Raw genomic sequence first — 24,016 nt, forward strand, 5'->3', positions numbered from 1 at the left:
TGCAGATAAGCTGTTTAGAATTAATATGTGAACTTTGCAAGTCACTAGATACAGGATCAATGTACAAAAGTTGCATTTTTTTCTATATAGTAGTGACAAAGAATTAGAATTTAAAAATTTTTAAATACCATTTACAGTAAATCAAAAATTATCAGATACCTAGGAATAAATTTAGTGAAGGATATGTAAGTGTTATACATAGAAATGTGTACAGAGAAGGAAGACCTAATAAATAGAGTGTACCATATACATAGGTTGGAAATTCAATCTTACAAAGATGTCAGTTCTTCTCCCTAATTAATCTAAAAATTAAACACAATCTCATTCAAAATCCCAACAGGTTTTTTGTGGAAATTGATGAGCTCATGAAATTTATATGAAAATGCAAAGGCCCAAAAATAACCAAAATAGTTAAGAACAAAGCTTAAGGACTTACACTCAGTTCAGTCACTCAGTCGTGTCCAACTCTTTGCAACTCCATGAATCGCAGCACGATAGGCCTCCCTGTTCATCCCCAACTCCCAGAGTTTACTCAAACTCATGCCCGTCGAGTCAGTGATGCCATCCAGCCATCTCATCCTCTGTCGTCCCCTTCTCCTCCTGCCCCCAATCCCTCCCAGCATCAGGGTCTTTTCCAATGAGTCAACTCTTCGCATGAGGTGGCCAAAGTACTGGAGTTTCAGCCTCAGCATCGGTCCTTCCAATGAACACCCAGGACTGATCTCCTTTAGGATGGACTGGTTGGATCTCCTTGCAGTCCAAGGGACTCTCAAGAGTCTTCTCCAACACAACAGTTCAAAAGCATCAATTTTTCGGCGCTCAGCTTTCTTCACAGTCCAACTCTCACATGCATACATGACCACTGGAAAAACCATAGCCTTGATTAGATGGACCTTTGTTGGCAAAGTAATGTCTCTGCTTTTTAATATGCTATCTAGATTGGTCATAACTTTCCTTCCAAGGAGTAAGTGTCTTTTATTTTATTTATTTTTTTTTTTTTGGAGTAAGTGTCTTTTAATTTCATGGCTGCAGTCACCATCTGCAATGATTTTGGAGCCCAAAAAAATAAAGTCTGACACTATTTCCACTGTCTCCCCATCTATTTCCCATGAGGTGATGGGACCAGTTGCCGTGATCTTAGTTTTCTGAATGTTAAGCTTTAAGCCAACTTTTTCACTCTCCTCTTTCACTTTCATCAAGAGGCTTTTTAGTTCCTCTTCACTTTCTGCCATAAGGGTGGTGTCATCTGCATATCTGAGGTTATTGATATTTCTCTACCAGACCCCAAAATTTGTTACAAAGATCCAATACTGAAAACAGAGTGCTGTTCACCCAGCACCCAGATATTCTGTAGTAAAAGGAATCAAGGCTCTTTGAGAGAAGTCATTAACTCCACAACTGAGCATGGAAAGTAAAAGATGAGCTTGTAACATGTTTTGGTGCCAGTGAGCTAGAAAATGCATGGAAAAGGATGAGGGCATGTTGAAAGGCCACAAGAGTCAATCTGAAGGAGGGCCTAAAAGCCTAAGTCTATTCTGAACAACAAAATAATGATCATATTAAATTAACACAAATATCCATGAGTCCATGCTGATATAAACAAATGAGGGAGAAGGGGCATCTTTTCCTAACAGAATAATCCCAGTTAATGTACAAGGAATTAGGAAACCATGAAACCACCACTAGGCAAACAGTACAGAATTGTTGCAAGCAGGATGTCTTGATGGTAAAATCAGTGGGCAAAAGCTTGAGAAAAAAATAAATTTTCATAATTTCAACACCTCTCCCCCAACTCATATTGATATTTGCAACTGGTATCAATCAGTTGCAAAGGGGAAAATAATAATTTTACAATGGGGAGACCCAGTAGACACTGCCATAACCAAATGATCATGTTTGATACATCAGAATCCTGAAAAGCAAGGAAAAACTAAGGAACTGTCACAGATTAGTAAAAGCTAAGGAGATGTAACTAGAGGCAAACTGGGATCCTGAATTGGATCACAAGATAGGAAAAAAATATTAGTGAAAAAACTGGTGAAATTCAAATAAAATCTGTTTGGTTAATACTATATGAGTATTAATATCAAAATATCAGTGTTAATTTCCTGCTTTTGATCATTGTACTACGGTTGTATAAGATGTGAATATTGGAAAACTAGGGCGAGAAGTATATGTGATCTCTGATATTTTTTGAAGCTATCCTGTAAGTCCAAGATTATTTAAAAAAAAAAAAAAAAAACTGGCATGGTATTGACACAAGGTGCATTAGTTTCCCAGGGTTACTGTAACAAAGAACCACAAGCTAGATGGCTTAAAACAACAGAAATTTATTAATCTCTCACAGTTCTAAAGGCTAGGAGTTCAAAATTAAGGTGTTGACAGGGCCATGCTACCTCTGAAGGCTATCTGGGGAGGATCTTTCCTTGCCTCTTAGTTCCGGATGGTTATCAGCAATCCTTGGTGTTTTTTGACTTGTAGGTACATCACTTCAGTTTCTGCCTTTGTCTTCACCTGGCCTTCCCTGTGTCTCTGTATGTCCTCACATCTTCTAAGAACAACAGTCATATTGGATTTATGGTCCACCCTCATCATAATATGACCTCATTTTAACTAATACATAGACTGCAAAAATTATATTTCCAATTAAGGTTACATTCTGAAGTAGCAGTTTGATATTAATTTTGAGGGGGCTCTGTTCAATGTAGTACACAAGAATAGGCAAATAAACCAATGGGACAGAACAGAAACTCTAGAAACAGAACCACATACTGGTCTGACTTAACAGCAGATATATCATTGCAACACAGTGGGGAAGGATCTTTTCAATAAATGAGTCAAATGAAAATCTGCCTGTGGGTAAAAAGAATCTTGACCTCTACCTCATGTCATACATACAAATTTCAGATGGATCTTAAACCTAAATGTGATAGGTAAAATAAATTATTTTCACAGTACACACACGAAATTATCTTCATGATCTGGAGGTTGACAAAGATTTCTTTAACTGCACACAAAAAGAACTGATGTTATTGGAAAGAGTTGATAAACAGGGAAGAGTTGATAAACTGGCACATGTGTGCTCAGTCATTGTCCAACTGTTTGTGACCACATGGACCGTAGCCTGCCAGGCTCCTCTGTCCATGGAATTATCCAGGCAATAATACTGGAGTGGGTTGCTATTTCCTCCTCCAGGTGATCTTCCTGACTCAGGAATCGAACCTGAGTCTCCTCCATCAGCAGACAGATTCTTTACCACTGAGCCACCTGGGAAACCCAACTGGGCTTAATTTAAAAGCTGTTGTTCATCAAAAGATAACATTAAAAGAATGAAAAAAGCCATAGAGTAGGAGAAAATAATTGCAGTACCCAACAGAGTACTTGCATCTAAAATAGTTAAAGAACTTCTACAAATCAATAAGGAAAAGACAGTCAACTCATTTTCTTAAATGGACAAAATACTTGAATAGGCATTTCATAAAAGAATATATCCAGGCAGCTCTCACCTTCTGAGATGGCCCACACTGTCTGTGGAGTGTGTTTCTCTCTAAATAAACCCACTTCTTACTTTGTCTCTCACTGAAGTCTTTCTGCAATGAGACTTTAAAATCTTTCTGCAGTCAAGAAGCAGAGCTTCATTACATCCAGAGACCAGGTGTGATCTTGAAACCAGGCAGGGCCCTATGGGGCTCCCCAGGATGGAGGCCTTTCTGTCTCCCATTTCTTTTTTTAATTTATTTATTTTTTGGTTGAAGGATAACTGCTTTACAGAATTTTGTTGTCTGTCAAACATCAACATGAATCAGCCTTAAGTATACATATGTCCCCTCCCTGTCTCCCATTTCTTGTAGGCAAGACTTCAGTCTCCCATGACCTTCCCTGAGTTCCAAAGGGTGGATTAAAACAGTTGCTAATCAAAGGAGGAGCAGCAGCCAAGAAACCAGTGAGGCAAGATTAAAGGGACCAGAGAAGCCCATCAAGATTAGGAGACCTGTCACCTGAGATGAGATTAAGCGAAAGTCTCTCATGTCTGACTCTGTGACTCCATGGACTATACTGTCCATGGAATTCTCCACGCCAGAATACTGGAGTGGGTAGCTGTTCCCTTCTCCAAGGGATCTTCCCAACCCAGGGATAGAACTCAGGCCTCCCACATTACAGGCGGATTCTTTACCAGCTGAGCCACCAGGGAAGCCCAAGAATACTAGAGTGGGTAGCCTATCCCTTCTCCAGCAGATCTTCCCGACCCAGGAATCAAACCCAGGTCTCCTGCATTGCAGGATTCTTGAGATTAAAGGAGTCCAAGCCCTGCTCACACCCTAATCTTGTCAGATCCTAGCTTTGAGCCCTTATAAAAAGCCTCAAATTCTCTGGGGTTGAGACATATAGTTTTTCGAGGCAGAAACCTGTCCTGTCTCCCTTTGCCTGTCAAAACAATAAAGCTATCCTTTTCTGCCTCACTGCCCCACCTCAAAAAGAAGTATCAAATCAGGCAATAGGCATATGAAAGGGTACTAAACATCATTTGGGAAATGCAAAATTAAAACCAAAATGAGAGGGTAGTTTTCTGGCAGGCCAGTGGTTAGGACTTCACCTTCTAATGTAGGGAATGTGAGTTCAGTCCCTGGTCAGGCACTTAAGATCCCACATGTCTTGTAGCCAAAAAACCAAAACATAAAACAGAAGCAGTATTCTAACAAATTCAATTAAGACCTTTTTTAAAAAGTCCACATCAAAAAAAAAAAAAAGAAAGAAAGAAAACCAAAATGAGATACCACTAAACACTCACCAGATTGGCCAAAAAGTTTTAAACTGACCTTATCAAACTGTGGCAAAGATGTGGAACAACTAGAACTTTCATGTATACTACCTACCCATAGGAATACAATTTGTACAAGCACTTTGGAGCAGCAGTTCTACTCCTAGGTATATACTCAACAGAAATGAATCTATGTGTCCACTAAAAGACACACAGAAGAATTTGTATAGCAGCTTTATTTGTAACAGCCCCAAACTGAAAGAAACCTAAATATTTGTCAACAGTGAAATGGATAGTTTCATATTTATTCATAAAATGGGACACTATGTCAGTCAAAAATAACAATACTGCAGCAACATGGATGCATTTCTCAAGTAATTGTTGATTGACAGAAGTCAACACAGAAGAGTATACACCAAATGATCCATTTATGTGAAGTTCAAAAACAATCATAGTTAATATACAATGATAAAAATTAGGAGTTTTAGGGGTGAATATTGATTGGGAAGAGTCATTTCAGGGATGCTGGAAATGTTCTATGTACTGATCTGGGGGATAGTTATACAAGTGTGTATAATTATTTTTTTAATATTTGTATTCTTGAGGCTTTTGTTCATTGTTAGATGTATATTATACTTCAACTTTTAATTAATAAAAATATGATATATTAAATATTATATCATAAATAGAAAAAGAATTGAGGCTTCATTAAAATATTTGAGATTTTGTTTTAATGAGATTTCACTTAATCTTATATGTTTGGATAATGTTCTCTGGTTCACTGGTCACTTTCTCATAACATAGTAGTGGGTATGTCATTTGAGTGTATTCTAGAATAAAGATTCTAGATTTTAAACTGTATGTGATACAAATTAATACCAAAAATAGGAAGTTTAAAATTTTTTTCAAAGTCTTATATGGAAATCTCAACATTGCATTGCTCATTTCTGTCTTTTAGGCTAAGACATCAAGCACACAAAGAATTTTATGCCTACAAACAGGTGAGAGAGATTTACTTAAGACTGGCTTTGATCATGTTTTTCACCAAATAATGAGGGCTCAGATTTCCATGCATATTTTGAACTAAGACTGGATTTGCTTGTGTTCATTTTAGCATTTTGCTTGTCAGTTTGCAGTACAATACACTTCACTTTACGTATTCTTAAGTATTACTTGAAGTTATAGAAAGTTCAAATGATAAAATAATACAATTTAACAAGGAACTCTGGCGAACATTTTGCTAAAGGGAAATGCTGTAGCTTAAATTCCTAAAGTTACTATTATTCTAATGGAGTTCAGAGGTCCAGTAAATGAATTTTTTACCTTCCTCCTTGTTAAAAGACATACTAGTTCTTTGGAGGTAACCAGTTGTTATTATACTGATCTCATCTCTTCCCCTTTTACTTTAAATATTAGTTCACATCATACCACTGAGAAGTCCAGATACTTCTGTCATTCCTTCCTCATTCCTTGCCCTTAGTTACTGTCCCTTTGCTGATTTGTTCTTTAAGGTAATAAATTTAGCTTTTCTTGAAGGCCCGTAAAATTTTTTTTCTTCTATGTGTCATCCATTAATATTTTACCACTGACACCAAACAGTGGGCCTAGGTGTTCCTTAATTTTCTTTTGAAATTATTTTTGTCATCCTCAGTAGCTTGGGAGGTGGAAAGTAGCGGGGGCACAAACTTCAGTTTATTTGGGTCTTTAATTTTGCTGATACTGATGTTACAGAACCATGTCATCGTTTTAGAATTACGTATCTTTTTGCCCGTCTTTTGTCTGTGTTGCTTTGAAATCTGAGCTCATTGGTAAGTTCCTTAGATGTCCACACTGATATTCATAGGTAACCTCACTCTTCTCCATGGGTCCTGTGAGATTCATTTACAGAGATAAATGTCTTAGTTTTCTAATGGAATGAATCTGTTTGTCTCAATTTTGTCTCAAATTGTTTTTTGGGAAACCTTTATACTGTTTTCCATAGTGGCTGCACCAACTTACGTTCCCACCAACAGCACAGAATTCGCTTTTTTTCCACACCCTCTCCAGCATTTGTTACTTGTAGATTTCTTAATGCTGGCCATTCTGACTGGTTTGAGGTGGCACTCATTGTAGTTTTGATTTGCATTTCTCTGATAATTAGTAATATTGAGCATCTTTTCATGTGACTGTTGGTCATCTGTATGTCTTCTTTGGAGAAATGTTTATTTAGGTTTTCTGCCCATTTTTCAATTGGGTTGTTTTTTGTTACTGAGTTGTATGAGTTGTTTGTATATTTTGGAAATTAAGCCCTTTTCAGTCACATCATTTGTGACTATTTCAGTCAATTGTGACACATATTTTCTCCCAGTCTGTAGGTTATCTTTTCATTTTGCTTATGGTTTCCTTTGGGCTTCCCCGGTGACTCAGGGGTAAAGAATCTACCTACCAATGCAGGAGACAAAGGAAACATGGGTTTGATCCCTGGATTGGGAAGATGCCCTGGAGGAGGAAACGGCAACTCACTCCAGTATTCTTAGGGGAGAATCCCATGGACAGAGGAACCTGTTGGGCTGCTGTCCATGGGGTGGCAAAGAGTCGGACACAATTGAGCACGCATGCATGCAGTCTCCATAAAGTTAGGTTAGGGACAGCACCTGGATGAATTTCAAGCCCATTTATATAACTCTGGATAGAGCTAAAGTTTTCTGAGGATAGTGATGTATAATAATAAGCAAAGCTTCAAAAATTAAGGTTGACTTTACCTTTCATTCTTTTACAAGTTACCAGTCAGTCCCATGAGTCAAAACTGTGTTTTACCAAATCATGAGGCAAGCAATCTCATTTACTCCCCCCCCCACCCATATTAGCAATTACTCCAGATTGGCATGTATTAATGTTGTCTCCCAAAATTTAATCTGTCCTCAAAGAGATTTTAAAATTGCTTTTCAGAAGAATATTGCACCATTGCTCAAGTTAAAAGAATATTGCTGAAATGTTCTGTCTCAAACTGTAAAAGAGATTCTCCCTAATACTGAATATGAGGTGATATGAGCTACATACACAAGAATATAAAAGAAAAATATTTGTGAGTAAAATGACACATATTTTAAATTACAGATAAAAATGGGCATAAAAGCATACTTTTTTGTCTTACAGGTTATATTAAAAGAAAAAGTAAAAGAACTGAATTTGCATGAGGTAAGTTGCCTATAAGTATTTTAACCTGTTCTTGAGTATATCTGGGGGTTTCCCAGGTGGCTCAGTGGTAAAGAATCCACCTGCTCATACAGGAGACACGGAAGACTCATGTTCGATCCCTAGGTCCGGAAAATCACCTGGAGTAGGAAATAGCAACCCACTCCAGTCTTCTTACCTGGAAAATTCCATGGACTGAGGAGCCTGGTGGGCTACAGTCCATGGGGTTGCAAAGAGTCAGACACAAGTGAGCACACACACCACCACTGAGTATATTCTAATAGAAATGGTATGCTCTGGTATGCTTAAACGTCTTTATTTTCAGAAGCTGAAAAAAAAAAATTAGGTTTATTTTGATCAGCTTAATAGAATATTTGAGGATGAGGTCACATAAAAATCCATTTTGCAAAGACTTATAAGAGAGTAAAATAACTCATTTTTAATGGGGTTGTTGCCAACATAAGATTTCATAGCAGCAGGGATGCTGCTTGCTGTCCACACTATGTGAGTAGGAGACAGATCTAAACAAGTTCTTCTACTTAAGATGAATTTGCATTAATTTCACTCTTAAAAATGTTCCCAGAGTTTTTTACCAATGCCACAAAAGAGGCAGTGATTGCTTCATGACAGTGGGGATTTGGGGAGGTGAGACAAAAAGATGGAATGGGAAAGAACATACAAGGAGAGATAAGAACTCTTGCAGTTACCTAGTGATGAGGTTGTGGGGTTGGGATATTCACTATGTTGTTATGCTTTCTAAATTAAATACAAAAGTGTGTGTGTGTCCTGCTGTATACCTTAAGAAAATAATCTATAATAATTCTTGTTTATTTTATTCCTGTGTCACCTCTGATTATGAATGTTCAGAATTTTTATTCTTAGAGCCCTATCTCTTCCACCCTTACTGAGTTTTTTAATTGGGTTTAAAGTAAGGACTTGAAAAGCTTCACATTATAATATCTATGTTTTATGTAACCTAACTGGTGAAGCTACATTGCCAATCTCTTCAAAGAGAGTTAATTTGTAAAAGTATTTGAATAATAATAAAAACAGTAATTTATGTTATTGTTGAACACTCTGAAGTCATCTGCTGCTTTTTTGGGCTTCCCTGGTGGCTCACACAGTAAAAAGGAATCTGCCTACAATGCAAGAGACCTGGGTTCAACTCCTGGGTCAGGAAGATCACCTGGAGAAGGGAATGGCAACCCACCCCAGTATTCTTGCCTGGAGAATTCCATGGACACAGGAGCCTGGCAGGCTACAGTCCATGGGGTTGCAAAGAGTTGGACACAACTGAGCAACTCACACACACACACACACACACACACTGCTTCTTTGCTCTTTCTGCATATATTTTATCAAAGAGTTGATATGGTACACCATCCTCATTGCACAGTGGTGAGTACCCCGCCTGTCAGGTGGGAGGCCAGGATTCCCCATCGGGGAGGCAACACGCCCTTTGGGCTTCCCTGGTAGCTCAGCTGGTAAAGAATCCGTACAGCATTTCAGACTTAATCATGGATTAAACTCAAGCATCAGCTACTACTTGATTTAAAAATTTTTCCCAAAACAGTAATAGAAAGTGATCCTCTTCTGTTTGGGGTCATTTTGATGACCATAATTGAAAAGATCAAATTCTAACATACATTAATGATGTTGAATAACCATGTTTGTCAGAAATAGAAGTTTTCCTTATTGGTTTGACCTATTAGTTTAGAATCTTTATCCTGAATAAGTACATTGTGGTGCATCATTTTGTATCAGAATTGTTATCTCAGCTGCACCTATCAATTCCAGTTTCACTGTAACTAAGAAAACCTAACCTGGCTGTACAACTGTTTTCAGAGGCCGATCATATATTTTTCACAGTTCATTTGGTTCTTTTTGGATGCATTTCTTTGTGTTGAAACTATTTTTTGTCAAACTTCTTTGTGTTGTTGGAATCTGTGGATACAGAGGAACTAAAGATACAAAGGAACCGTGGATACAGAGGGCTGACTAGAGATTATATGGATTTTTCAACTGCATGGAGGGTCAGCACCCATAGCCCCCTGCGTTATGTTCCAGGGTCAACTGTAATTTTAAAAGTTACTGAATATATAAAACATATCAGACATTGTAATAAACCATGGAGACACAAAGAAACATAACTAATCTCTGCTTTTAAGACATTAACCCAAAAAAAAAAAAAAAAAGACATTAACCATCTATTACAGAAGACTATAAATGAGAGTCACACAAGAGTGTACAGAAGGGTGCCATGTGTTATCTGAAGTAACAGTGAGAAGCTCTTGAGGGGTTCACTGTTGCACAATTGCTTCTTCTTGGCTTTTGCTCCCCTAATGGAGCCTTCCTGGGACCTTGCAGACTCGGCTACCCAAACACCACCCACCCCTCCAACTTCTCAGACCACTCTACAGCTACAATTATTTATATCACTTTTTGTTTACATTGTTCTACCAGTCTAGGAGTCGAGCAACACTCAACATGTGAAACTAAGGAGATGATGTGTACATAATTAAAATCATGAGAATATATTGCCCTTCTGTAAAGAAAAAATACCTTATTTTAAAACCCATAGTCTTCCTTGTTTATCTTTTCTTCCTCCATCTTTTAATAGAGACATAGATCCAGAGAAACAGATTTCTGAGAGAAAACAATAGGACAATCATGTAAGTGGGATAATAAATTGCATCTAATGGCATCTTGGTATCAAGAGAAACAGAAAAGTGCCCTGGAAGCTGTGACACACTGGGGCATGCAAGGTCTTGTGTTAAAGAAATTGTCAGCACTCAGCTCCAGGGGAATATAGGACAGCTATTGCCAGATCTGAGTTTTGTTTTGTTTTAAGAAAAGCCCAAGGGCCTTGTCATTTGCCTTTAGTCTTTGATTTGTTCACCACAGTATCCCCAGCTCTGGTTATGGTGAGTGGTTGCGTCTGTTTCTGGATTCTGTTCTATTGAGTTTTATGCTTGTTTCCCTTCACCAGTACCACAGTTTCGATTACTGTACCTTTATAACAAGTCTTAAAATCAGGTGTATGATTCCTCCAACTTTATTTTTTTTTTCCAAAACTGTTTTAGCTGGTCTAGTTCCTTTGCTCTTTCATGTAAATTGTAGCAGCAACTTGTCTATAAATACACACAGAGAGACACAAACAATCCTGCTTTTTTATTATTATTTGCATTAAATATGTAAATCAGTTAGGGGGAAATTGGCATCTTTACCATTTGAGTCTTCTAATCTGTAAACGCATTATGTGTATTTATATTTGAAGTAGTGTTTTTATAAACATATATAGTTATGTTTTTTAATCCACCCTGCCAATCTGTCTTTTAATTGATGTGCTTAGACTATTTATGTTTAATGTAATTATTGCTATGTTTGGACTTGGGTCAACTCTTTTATTATTTATCATCTGCTTTTCCTCCTCTTTTTTATTCCTTTGTTTCCCTTTCCTACCTTCTTTTGCGTCATTTAAACATTCATAAAATCATATTATGATTTTATCTTTTTGTATAATTTTTTAGTGGTTGCTTAGGGATTACAAAATAAATACCTAGAATCAATTTTTTAGCACTTCAGTTGGAATGTAGAAACCTTCCCACCATATAGATCCCTTTACTTTTACCCCTATATATAGTAAGTATATACCATCTATGTACATTGAAAATCCCATCAGACAGTGTTGTATTTTTTACTTTCAACCATTAGATATATTTTAAAGAATTCCGGAGGGGAAAAATAGTTCATTGTTCCAAGTTTCCTTCTTACGTAATTTTCCTTCTATCTGAAGAATCTTGTTCAGCAATTCTTTTAGAGCAGATCTGCTGGCTATGAATTCTATTACTTTGCTTTCAGCTGAGAATGTCTTTATTTCACCTTTATCCCTAGGTTGACATTTCTTTTCCTTCAGTGCTTTTAAAATGTTGTGCCGCTTCCTTCTGACCTCTGTGGTGTCTGATGAGAAAAACATAGTCATTCAAATCATTGGTCTCCTGTCAATAATGTGTCATTTTTCTCTGGCTACTTTCCATTTTTTTCTTTGCCTTTTGTTTTCAGCATTTAGATTATGATTTGTCTCAGCATGGATTTCTTTGGATTTTTCCTGTTTGGAGTTTACTCAGCTTCATAAATATGTAGATTTGTCTTTCACCAAGCTTTTTAGCTATTTTTCTGTATTGTACTCTATCCTGCCACTCTCCCAGAGAAGGCCTCATCCACCTTCTGTGGCCATGTGGGCCAATCAGAACCTTAGGCCTATATCTACACAGTACAATGCAGTGATAACAGACATCCATGTAGCTTCCAAATTTGAGCACATTTGGGTCCATCCCCTTTTCTGTTAGGGTGATATTGCAGAAAGGAAAGGAGAACCTACTCCTTCCTGCATCTCAGCAGCTGGGATCCTAGCTGCACAAGGACCAGGAAAACTCCTGGGTCAGGCAGAGAGTGAAAGAGGGGTCATGTGGCAAACATGCTATGGCCTTGCTCTACCCTCGTTTCCACAGGAAGAGACTCTAGGAAGGTAACCTCATGAAGTCACCCCTTGTGTAAAATGAAGTTAAAAACATCTTTTCCAGATTTCCCTGATGGTCCCGTGGTTAAGAATCTGCCTGCCAGACGAGTCTTTACCACTAGCGCCACCTTTAATATCTATATACATATACATACACATATATATTAAAAACTGAATCACTTTGCTGTACACCTGAAACACTGCAAATCAACTATATTTCAATTTTAAAAATTAACATTAAAAAAGTTTTTAGGGACTTCCGTGGTGGTCCAGTGGCTAAGACTCCATGCTCCCAATGCAGGGGGTTCAGTCCCTCTTGAGGGAACTAGATCCCACAGGTCACAATTAAGACCTGGTGCAAAAAAAAAAAGACCTGGTGCAGTCAAATAATAAAATAAATATTTTTTAATTAAAAAAAAAAAAGAATCTGGTGTCAATGCAGGGGACACAATTCAATCCCTGGTCCAGGAAGATCCCACATGCCACAGGGCAACTCAGCCCATGCAGCACCACTACTGAGCCCAAGTGCCACAACCGCTGAAGCTAGAGCGCCTAGAGCCATGCTCTACAACAAGAGAAGGCACCGCAATGAGAAGTCTGCACACCACAACTAGAGAGGCCCCCACTCACTGCAACTAGAGAAAGCCCCTGGGCAGCAACAAAGGTCCAGCACAGCCAAAAATAAATGAAATAAAAATTTTTTAAAAAAGAGCATCTTTTCCTTCTCACTTCCCCACAAGCCCACTCCTTTCCCTTTGGTCCAGTGAGGAGGTGACTCTGTTGCTACAAGTTTTGCCACATCCCTTTCTTATGTGGGAGGAGATTTAAAACCCACTCATCTTTCTGAGATTACTGATCAATCTTATAAATCACATTACTGAAATTTATTTTTAGAACCCAACTGAGGTTTGTCCCAAGTTTACATTGTAAAAAATTATTAAAAAAAAAAAACCCAAAGCATGTATAGGGAACTGACAATATTCAGGACCCTAGAGACTGAGTGAGCAGAGTATAGTCCCTCCCTTCCCTCAAAGAGCGCTGTTCTGACAGGAGAGAAAAGTCATAAGCCAGTGAGGCTAGGACTGAGCACACGAATACATGAAGGCCATGGAAGGGACTGCCCATTGTACTTCAGTTTGGAACAAGAAAGTCAGATCTCTCCTGAGCAGCACAGCCATGTTTAGGTTGCTTTCATAGCTTTCAAAGATTCCAACATTAAATGACACCTCTGAATTGGGAATGCTGCCTTTGCAGATATATGATTATCCTTGTAACTATTCAAGGAAAAGTGTAATAATTATTGTCCACCACCACCATCAAAGAATGATTGTCTATTTAAGAGAAAATCATTTTGGCTAAATTACATAAGCTGTGGGTCATTATCATTGTATGACATTGTCTTCCCCATGTGACTCTCCATTCCCTAGCTCGCATTTGAGGTAAATTTACAGATTGTGTCAGGCTCTTGGAAAATGTCAAATCCTTCCTTCTTGGGCATTTTAGGGATCATGTACTCTGTTAGTACTAGAAAATTAGTCTTCTTCCCAGTGTGCTATGGTCCCTAAAAGACATTTTCCCTTGAAGTTTGTTTTATTTATGGGTATAATGTCAACATAAAAAAAAAAAAAAAACGAATCATGTATTCCAGGTGGCAAGATTACCAAGATGTCTGTTTTCTTCATATAATTTATCTCAGGAGCAAGGGAACTCACACTATAAAAAAAATTAGGTTAGGTAAGGTAAGTGTTATTCCTTGTTTTGCTTTTATAGCAGTTGAGGTTTAAAAAAGTTGAGGAGAATGGACATATCCTCCAACTTCTGAGTGTGGAGGAAAAAAGGTGGCCCTTTATGTTTTTTAGTCTGGAGGCTTCACATTATGATGCCGTCTTGTACCCACAAACTTGAAGCTTCTGCTGTTCCCCAAGCTGCAAAAATCACTCTGAAATGCCAGTTCCCTTCTATTCTCTGAAGAGCTGTCAGTTAACTCGCTATTGACTAGCAGATTTTTGCCGAAACTAATGCCTGTGGCTGGTGATTTTTATTTTGGCTGGCCAAAAATCAGTTCTGTTGTCTCACTAACACTTTGCAGGTTATTGCATTCACTAGTTACACCTGACACACCTGTAAAGTCTTCTCCAGCACCACAAGCTTCATTTTCACGTTCCATATCAGAATCAATCACTAAGGTCTTTTGTCATTTTTGTTGGCCTAATATTCATATCTGAATTAGAAGTGTATTCTGAAAAATCATCTTCTGATACACTAGTATATATGTTGCACAGACAACAGAGAAAGTATCTGCATAAAATTTACCAAAAAACTCTTAATTTGAATTCTTAATTCAAAATTTCACAGTGTGTCATTTTTTTAAATTTTACGGTAGTAAACTAGCATTTATAACATACACAAAGTTGGAAGAAAAACCCAACAGAGCAAAATGTGAATGATCATGACAATCATAAGTTGTATAATGAACCCTTGATCAATTTTAAACTGTAACAACTTCACATGGTAATGTTAATTGTATCACTCTCAAAAAATGTATTAATACATCTCTGATCAATAATGTTCAGGTAACAAAAGATGAATTAATATATCTCTAGTCAATAATGTGTTAAGGACCTTTCTGCCTTTTTTCATGTAAAACAAATGGACTCAAGTTATCTATGCAATGACCAATCAGTAAACATATGTCCTAGCCCAGTTTCTGACAGGGCTGATAGGATCTATTCTTTGACTTCAAAAAATGAAGAGTGATTTCCTATCTCATTCTGTAAGGCCAGTATCATCTTGATATCAGGACCAGTCAGTGATATCATAAAAAAGAAAAAACTCCAAACCAATATCACTTATGAATATATTTGTAAAAATCTTCAACAAACACTAGCAAACCAAAATCAGCAGCATATAAAAAGGATTATATACCATAAATAAATGGAATTTGTCCCAGGAATACAGAGTTGGTTCAACAAAGGAAAAATCAGTCAATGTAATACATCCAACTGATAGAATAAAGGGGTAGGGAGAACACAAGACCACCTGAATAGATGCAGAAAAAGCATTTGACAAAATTCAACATTCTTTTTTTTTCCCAACATTCTTTTATGATAAAAATACTCAATAAACTAGGAGCAGAAGGGAACTTCTGCAGCTTGATCAAGGCTTCTATGAAAAACCCACAACTAACATCATACTTATTGAAAGACTGGAAGCTTTTCTTCCTAACAGGAAATTAAACAAGGATGCCTACTCTAATCCCTTTTATTCAACACTGTACTGGAGGGGTCAAGCCAGAGCAGTTGAACAGGAAAAAGTAGTAAAAGGCATCCAGATTGGAAATTAAGAAGTAAAACTGTATTTGTAGATACGATTTTGTAGCCACAGAAACCCCAAAAGAATCCACCAAAAATCAAGATATAAATGAGTTCAGAAATTTTTCAGAATAAAGATCAGTATACAAAATCAGCTTTGTAGTGGCAATGAACAATCTGAAAATGAAATTAAGAAAACAGTTCCAATTACAATGGCATCAAAAAGGGTAAGATTCCTGGGAATAAATTTGACAAAAGAAAGATGCTCAGACTTGTACACTGAAAACTATAAAACATCATTGAAAGACATTAAAGAAGACATAAATGAATGGAAAGACATCCTGTATTCATGATTTGGAAGACTTACTATTTGGGGTTTGTTTGTTTGTTTTTTCTGCACTGGATGTCTGCAGGTTTTCTCTTAACTGTGGCTACTCTCTGGTTACAGTGCACAGGCATCTAATTGCAATGGATTCCCTTGTGGCAGAGCACGGGCTCTAGAGCGCTCAAATTGTGGTACACAGGCTTAGTTGCCCTGTGGTATGTGGAGTCTTCCCAGACCAGGGATCAAACCTGTGTCCCCTGCATTGGCAGGTAGATTCTTAACCACTGGACCACCAGGGAAGTCCTTACTATTGTTAAATAGAGAAGCATTCCCCCAAAATATTTACAAAATCAGTACAACTCCTATCAAAATCACAGCTGCCCTTTTTTTGTAGAAATTAACAAGCAGAACTTAAAATTCACATGGAAATGTAACAGTCCCAAATGGCCAAATACAATCTCAAAAATGAAGAGAACTGGAGGATTCACACTTCCCAATATCAGAACTTACCACAAAGCTACAGTATTTAAGACAGTGTGATACAAGCAGATGGATAGACATAAAAATCAATGGAATAGAATTGAGAGTTCAGAAATAAACCGATATATTTATGGTCAATTGATTTTCAACAAGGGTGCCAAGACATTCAATAGGAAAAGAATAGTCTATTCAACAGATGGTGCTGTAGATTGGTTCAAGGTGGTGGAGCAGAAGGACATGTGCTCATCTCCTCCTGCAAGAGCACCAGAATCACAACTAGCTGTTGAACAACCATCTACCGGAGGATGCAGGAACCCACCAAAAATGGATACCCCATGTCCAAAGACAAAGGAGAAGGTGCAACAAGATGGTAAGGAGAGCTGCAGTCACCATAAAATCAAATCCCATACTCGTGGGGTGAGTGACTCACAAACTGGAGAACAGTAATACCAAAGTTCTCCTACTGTTATGAAGGTTCTGAGACCCTTGTCAGGCTTCCCAGCCTGGGTTTCCGGCAAAGGAACTAGGAATTCCCCACAGAAATTGACTTTGAAGGCCAGTGGAATTTGACTACAGAACTTCCACAGAACTGGGGGAAACAGAGACTCCACTCTTGGAGGGTACAAACAAAATCTTGTGTGTGCCAAGACCCAGGGGAAAGGAACAGTCACCTCAGAAGACTACTGCTTAGTGCTGGAGGGTCTCCTGTGGAGGCCTGGGTTGGCCATGGCTCGCTGCAGTGATGGGGGCACCGGCAGCAGCAGTCCAAGGAGGTGCCCCTTGGCACATGAGCCCTCTTGGAGTTCACATATATATTACATATTATATATGATATTGAAACTCCAATTAAAATTGTAATTTATCTACTTAAAAAGTAATTATAATATATAGTAGAACTATATGTAACTTTGTATTTTCCAAGTCTCCTGTAAATGTGTTGCCTTACTCCCATAATTTGAAAAAGATAAAGTGGGGAGAACAAATGGTCCTGGTATAACTAGATAACCACACACAAAAGAATGAAATTGGTCATCATATATAACTTTGTGCCCAACTTGCTAATATTTACTCATGTGCAAAGTATTTTTCTTTCCTTGGAAATGAAAATAAGTCAAAGGATGTTGACTGGATTACATTGATTTAATTATATTATTCTTACTATAGTCAAATAAAAGTTTTTAAAATAATAACTTAGAAGTCATATTGGGGATTTTAACTATAAAAGTTTTTGCAAAAGAAAAAAAAGAATGAAATTGGAGCCCTGCTTCACACCATACACAAAATAACTCAAAAATGAATCAAAGACCTAAATGTAACAATTAAAATAACCAAACTCTTAGAAGTAAACATAAATATATATCTTCATGGCTTTGGATTAGACAGTGGTTTCTTAGGTACAACACCTAAAGCACAAACAGCCAAAGAAAAACCTAGATAAACTGAACTTCATCAAAACTTAAAACTTGTGTGCTTCAAAGAATATTATCAAGAAAGTAGAGACAAATCACAGGAAGGAAATATTTGCAAATCTTTTATCTGATAAGTTTGGTATTCAGCATTTATAAATAACTTTTACAACTCAATAATAAAAAGCCTACAAAATAAAAAGATCTGGGACTTTCTTGGTGGTTCAGTGGTTAAGAATCTACCTGCTACTGAGGTTCAAGAGGGAGGGGATATATGTATACCTATGGCTAATTCATGTTGATGAATGGCACAAGCCAGCACAACATTGTAAAACAATTATCCTCTGATTAAAAAAAATGTTTAATATTTTTTAAAAAAAGAATCCACCTGCCAATGCAGAGGACGTGGGTTCAATCCCTGGTTCCAGGACGATTCCACATGCTGCAGGGCAACTAAGCCCATGCACCACAACTACAGGAGCCTATGGTTTCCAGGGCCCATGTGCTGCAACTTCTGAAGCCCACACACCTAAAGCCTGTGCTTCGCAGCATGAGAAGCCAGCACAACGAGAAGCCTATGCATCCCAACAAAGAGTGGCTCCCACTTGCCATACCTAGGAAAAGCCTACGTGCATCAACAAAAACCCAGCACAGCCATCCATTCACTCATTAATAAAAATTTTAAAAGATTTGCAAACACTTTATCCCAGTATTTTTATCCTAACAGGATCTTTCATAGAAAAAAAGCTTTTAAATTTGATCAAGTTCAGTTTGCCAATTTTTTTTTGGTTGCTTTAGGGATCCTATCATACTTCTGGTGCCTCTGGATGTCCAGTTGCTCCAACACCATCTGCTGAAAAGCCATCCTTCTGCCATAGAAACACTTTTGCACCCTTGTCAAAATCAGTTGGCTATCTGATAAAGGACTTGTGTCTAGAATATATAAAAAACTCATACAACTCAAAAATAAAAAGAAAAATTACCCAACTAAAAAACTGGCAAAGAATTTGAAAAGACATTTCTCCAAAGAAGGTGTACGAATGGTCAATAAACACATCGTTAGTCATTAGGGCAATCCAGTTCAAACATAAAGTATCTCTTCATACCATCTAGACTGTATATAATCAATAAGATATAATAACCTGAAGATATAGAGGGATTGAAGCCCTCATACACTGCTGATGGGAATGTGATATGGTTTTGGCCACTTTGGAAAACAGTTTAGTAGTTCCTCAAGAACTTAAACAGAGTTACCGTATGACCCAGCAATTCTACTCCTAACTGAAAACTCCAAGAGAATTGAAAACTCTTAACAGATGCTTGTACACTAATGTTTCGAGCAACATTATTCACAATAGCCAAAAGGTAGAAACAACCCAAGTTGCCATCAATAGATGACTGGATAAACAAAGGTGGTATATTCAACGTAACAGAATACCATTTTGCCATTAAAATGAGGTGTTAATTCACGCTGCAATATGGATGAGCCATGAAGGTATCATTCTAAGTGAAAGGAGACAGACACAACAGACCACATGTTGTATGATGCCATTTCGTGATTCCAGTCCATTTTGAAATGACCAGAATAAACAAATACATTAAGCCAGGAAATTAATTAGTGGTTACCAGGGGAAAAGGCAGAATGGATAGTGACTGCTTATTTGTTGTTGTTCAGTTGCTAAGTAATGTTCAACTCTTTGCAACCCCATGAACTGCATGCAGCACACCAGTCTTCTCTGTCCTTCACTATCTCCTGGAGTTTGCACAAACTCATGTCCATTAAGGTGGTGATGCTATCCAACCATCTCATTCTCTGTTGCCCCCATTCTCCTCATGCTCTCAATGCTTCCCAGCACCAGGGTCTTTTGCAATGAGTTGGCTGTTCACATCAGGTGGCCAAAAGTATTGGAGTTGCAGCTTCAGTATCAGTCCTTCTGATGAATATTCAGGGTTGATTTCCTTGAGGACTGACTGGTTTGATCTCCTTGCAGTCTGAGGGAATCTGAAGCCTTCTCCAGCACCACAATTTGAAAGCATCAATTCTTTGGTGCTCAACCTTCTCTACAGTCCAACTCTCACATTTGTACATGACTACTGGAAAAACCATAGCTTTGACTAGATGGACCTTTGTTGGCAAAGTGATGTCTCTGCTTTTTAATATGCTGTCTAGGTTACAGGTTTCCTTCCAAGGAGCAAGCATCTTTTAATTTCATAGCTGCAGTCACCATGTGCAGTGACTTTGGAGCCCAAAAAAATAAAGCTTCTCACTGTTTACACTTTTTCCCTTCTATTTGCCATGAAGTGATAGGACCGGATGACATGATCTTATTTTTTGAAGGTTGAGCTTTAAGCCTGCTTTTTCACTGTCCTCTTTCACCCTCATCAAGAGGCTCTTTAGTTCCTCTTCACTTTCTGCCTTTGGAGTGGCATCATTATCTGTATATCTGAGGTGGTTGATATTTCTCCTGGTAATCTTGACTCCAGCTTATGAGTCATCCAACCCAGCATTTCACATGATGTTCTCTGCATATAAGTTAAATAAGCAAGGTGACAATACACAGCCTTGATGTATTCTTTTCCCAGTTTTGAAACAATCTGCTGTTCCACGTCCAGTTCTAACTGTTGCTTCTTGACCTGCATATAGGTTTCTCAGGAGACAGGTATGGTGGTCTGGTATTCCCATCTCTTTAAGAAATTTCCACAGTTTGTTGTGATCTGCACAGTCAAAGGCTTTAGAATAGTCAATGAAGCAGGAGTAGATGTTTTTCTGGAATTCCCTTGCTTTCTCTGTGATCCAGCAAATGTTGGCAATTTGATCTGTGGTTCCTCTGCCTTTTCTAAACCCAGCTTATACATCTGGAATTTTTTAGTTCATGTACTGCTGAAGCCTAGCTTGAAGGATTTTGAGCATAACATTGCTAGCATGTATGAGTGTGTTAGTCACTCAGTTGTGTCCGACTCTTTGTGACTCCATGAACTGTAGTCCCAGGTTCCTCTGTCCATGGAGTTCTCCAGGCAAGAATACTGGAGTGGGTAGCCATTTCCTTCTCCAGGGGATCTTCCCGACCCAGGTCTCCTGCAATGCAGGAAGATTCTTTACCTTCTGAGCCACCAGCTAGCATGTGAAATGAGCACAACTGTATAGTAATTTGAACATTCTTTGGCATTGCCCTTCTTTGGGATTGGAATGAAAACTGACCTTTTCCAGTCCTGTGGCCACTGCTGAGTTTTCCAAATCTGCTGACGTACAAATTAGATAGTGGTGATGGTTGCACAACTCTGTGAATATATTTAAAAAAAAAAAAAAAACTACTGAATTGCTTCCCTGGTGGCACAGACAGTAAAGAATCTGCCTGCAATGCAGGAGACCCAGGTTCAATCCCTGTGTCAGGAAGATCCCCTAAGGAGGAATTGGCAACCCACTCCAGTATCTTGCCTGGAGAACTCCATGGACAGAGGAGCCTTATGGGCTACAGTCCATGGGGTTGCCAAGAGTCAGACATAACTGAAGTGACTTAGCATGCACTGAATTGTATGCTTTGCATGGTGAATATTATGGTGTATGAATTATATCTCCATTTTAAAAGAAGGAGTGAGAAAAACAGTCTCGTTGAAATAGTGCAGAATAAAGCTCATTTGCAAAGTACAATCTGTAAATTTGTAAAATCAGTTTGACCCTTGAGGGAACTGCTAAGTAGTCAGATCTAAGCTTTTCTTATCATGACTGCCCTTGGCTTTTGGTCACCTTTAGCACTTAACATGTCAGAGTTTCTCTTGTTCTTTTTTTTCAAGTGACTATGGTTTTAGAATTTTTTTAAAAGAACATAATAGCCATTAATAGTAACTCCATTTGAAAAGGCTACAAATCTAATTTTGGATTCTGGGAAAATAACCAAATAAAAATGAATGACTCATCCAACATCTTGCCCTTTGGTAGGATCAGCACTGAATCTCTACAGGGCAGAGCCAGCAGTCCTCACATTGTTTTTTTTTTTTTTTCCAGAAGGTTATGCCAGGAGGAAAGCTGGATGTTAAGGCCAGAGGACCGGTTCACATAGTGTAGGAGGTGGGAACATCATTCCCCCTTTACAGATGGGAAGCTGAAGCCCAAAAGATCATCCCAAGACCAAAACTGCTAGTTTCTCATCTTTACCCACAGCTTGTTCTTAACCTTCCTCCAGAAAGCAAAAATGGGCTTGAAAATAGTGTTCCCATCACTAAATTTAAATATGAATAAAAACTGGTATCAGTAGAATGCCTTCCTACCTCCTCAGGCCTGCCCCCAACCTGAGCTGATGACATGATGACAGTCTCAGGTGGAGGAGGGAGAGGCACATAATATCCTTACCCTGCAGATGAAGGAACAGAGCTTGAGAGGCATCATGATGGCAGAAGTCACACAGCTTGCGTGTCCAAACCAAGGCCAGCCATCTGTCCTGCTTTCCTCCCTCCTCTCTTGCTGTCTCAGCAGTAATCCAAATCTGATAAGACACTTATCCATTCTCCTCCTCCTGTGAAGATCTTGTCTGCTATATACACAAGGCCCTGAGAGTTCTGTGGAGAAGGGTGATGGAAGACCAACATTCATAGCACTGGCCACAGGGCACAAAGAGCCACATGTCCTGTCACAAAACCTAAGAATATTGGATTACATATTATAGGTTAAGAAATTGGTGACAGGGAGGCTGGTCAGCAGTCTGGACAAGAAATGGTGATGGTTTAACCAGGATCCCTGGAGATGGACAGGGAAGCAAGCAGGGAGGAGTTCAAGCTTTGGGCAGATAAAAGTGTTTACAGACCTGGATCCTCAGCCAGACCTGGCCACTCACCAACTGCATTGCCTCTAGGCAACATGGTTACTGCTCTGAGTTTCTGTTTCCCCATCTGTAAATTGAGTAAGTGGGACGATACTTGGTGTCCCTTGGCACTGTTAAGTGCTCAAGAAGTAGTGGTTGGAACCCATCATCTGGTTTGAATAAGGCTTCTTTCCAAGCAGTTGAGGCTAGCCACCTATCAGAGCAATCCTGGCCCCATCTGCAAATTTTCCTAAGTTTAAATTCAGTGACTCTTGAATCACTTTTTATATGACAAAGACAGACACTGACAGGACAGTGTCAGAGTAAGGGACCCCAGGAACTACAAGCAGCATATTACTGAAGGCTGTGCTATGGTTTACTGATTCCACATTATGAAGAGCAGAAAAAGGAGAGCCCCAGCACCCTCAGGACCCGAGCAGTCCTTTCAGGGGCTCTACTGCTGAGTAGGCAGAGCATTTCCTACAGAAAGTCAGCTCCTTGGCACAGCACAAAAAATTAAGTTATGTTCAGTCTATCTGATATGAAGAAACCTAAGTCAGACTCTTCCGATGGACTAAAGGAACCTGCCCCTTGCTTCCTGTCCTCTCCCATCTGCCCTCAAATTTTGAGATATGTGCAGGAAGAGCAGGAGACTCTTCTTCAGAAGGCCTTGCCCATTTGATCCTGTTTCTTTCACTCAAATACTTGTGGGATACTGGAAGTCCCTTCAAATGCCCAGGTCTTAGGGGCCTGCACTTCACATTGGCCTGGGGAGTGACTTAGCAGAGACTTTGCCTCATCTGCAAATCTGTCTTTCAGCTCTGTGCAGTGTGTCTAGAAGACTTCAAGCCTCGAGACGAGTTGGGGATCTGTCCGTGTAAGCATGCCTTCCACAGAAAGTGAGTATTGGCATGGCATTATTTAAGAGGACCTGGGCTTGAGGCACATTGACCAGCTCACCCATGGGCTTGGGGCTGCGCCGGACAAGCTTGGTGACTCATGACTGGTTTATGATGGAGAAAGCTGAAAGCACCCTACTGAGTGGCGTTTGTATTTATGTGTGTGTGTGTGTGTGTGTGTGTGTGTGTAAGAGAGAAAGAGACTGACAGACATTAGGAGGGATCAGGGTAATGGCAATGTAACTACCAAGGCAGGACTTAAGGCAAGAGTCAGACAAGCCCATACCTCCTTGGAGACCCAGGCTATAAAAAGCTATTTTACTGGAACTTTTCAATAAGAATTTACT

The 24,016-nt window shown here is 38.7% G+C and overlaps 1 protein-coding gene across 1 annotated transcript in view; it reads left to right on the top strand.

Moving 5' to 3' along the window:
- Nucleotides 1–24,016, top strand: part of RNF24 (ring finger protein 24) — a 105,421-nt gene that overhangs the window by 74,901 nt on the left and 6,504 nt on the right. Inside the window, exons 3-5 of the mRNA XM_043480117.1 lie at nucleotides 5,718–5,760; nucleotides 7,895–7,936; nucleotides 23,590–23,669. Of these exons, the coding sequence (XP_043336052.1) occupies nucleotides 5,718–5,760; nucleotides 7,895–7,936; nucleotides 23,590–23,669 (165 nt within the window). The remainder of the gene's footprint in view (nucleotides 1–5,717; nucleotides 5,761–7,894; nucleotides 7,937–23,589; nucleotides 23,670–24,016) is intronic.

Source organism: Cervus canadensis, chromosome 10 (genome assembly GCF_019320065.1).
Source record: "Cervus canadensis isolate Bull #8, Minnesota chromosome 10, ASM1932006v1, whole genome shotgun sequence".
NCBI lineage: Eukaryota > Metazoa > Chordata > Mammalia > Artiodactyla > Cervidae > Cervus > Cervus canadensis.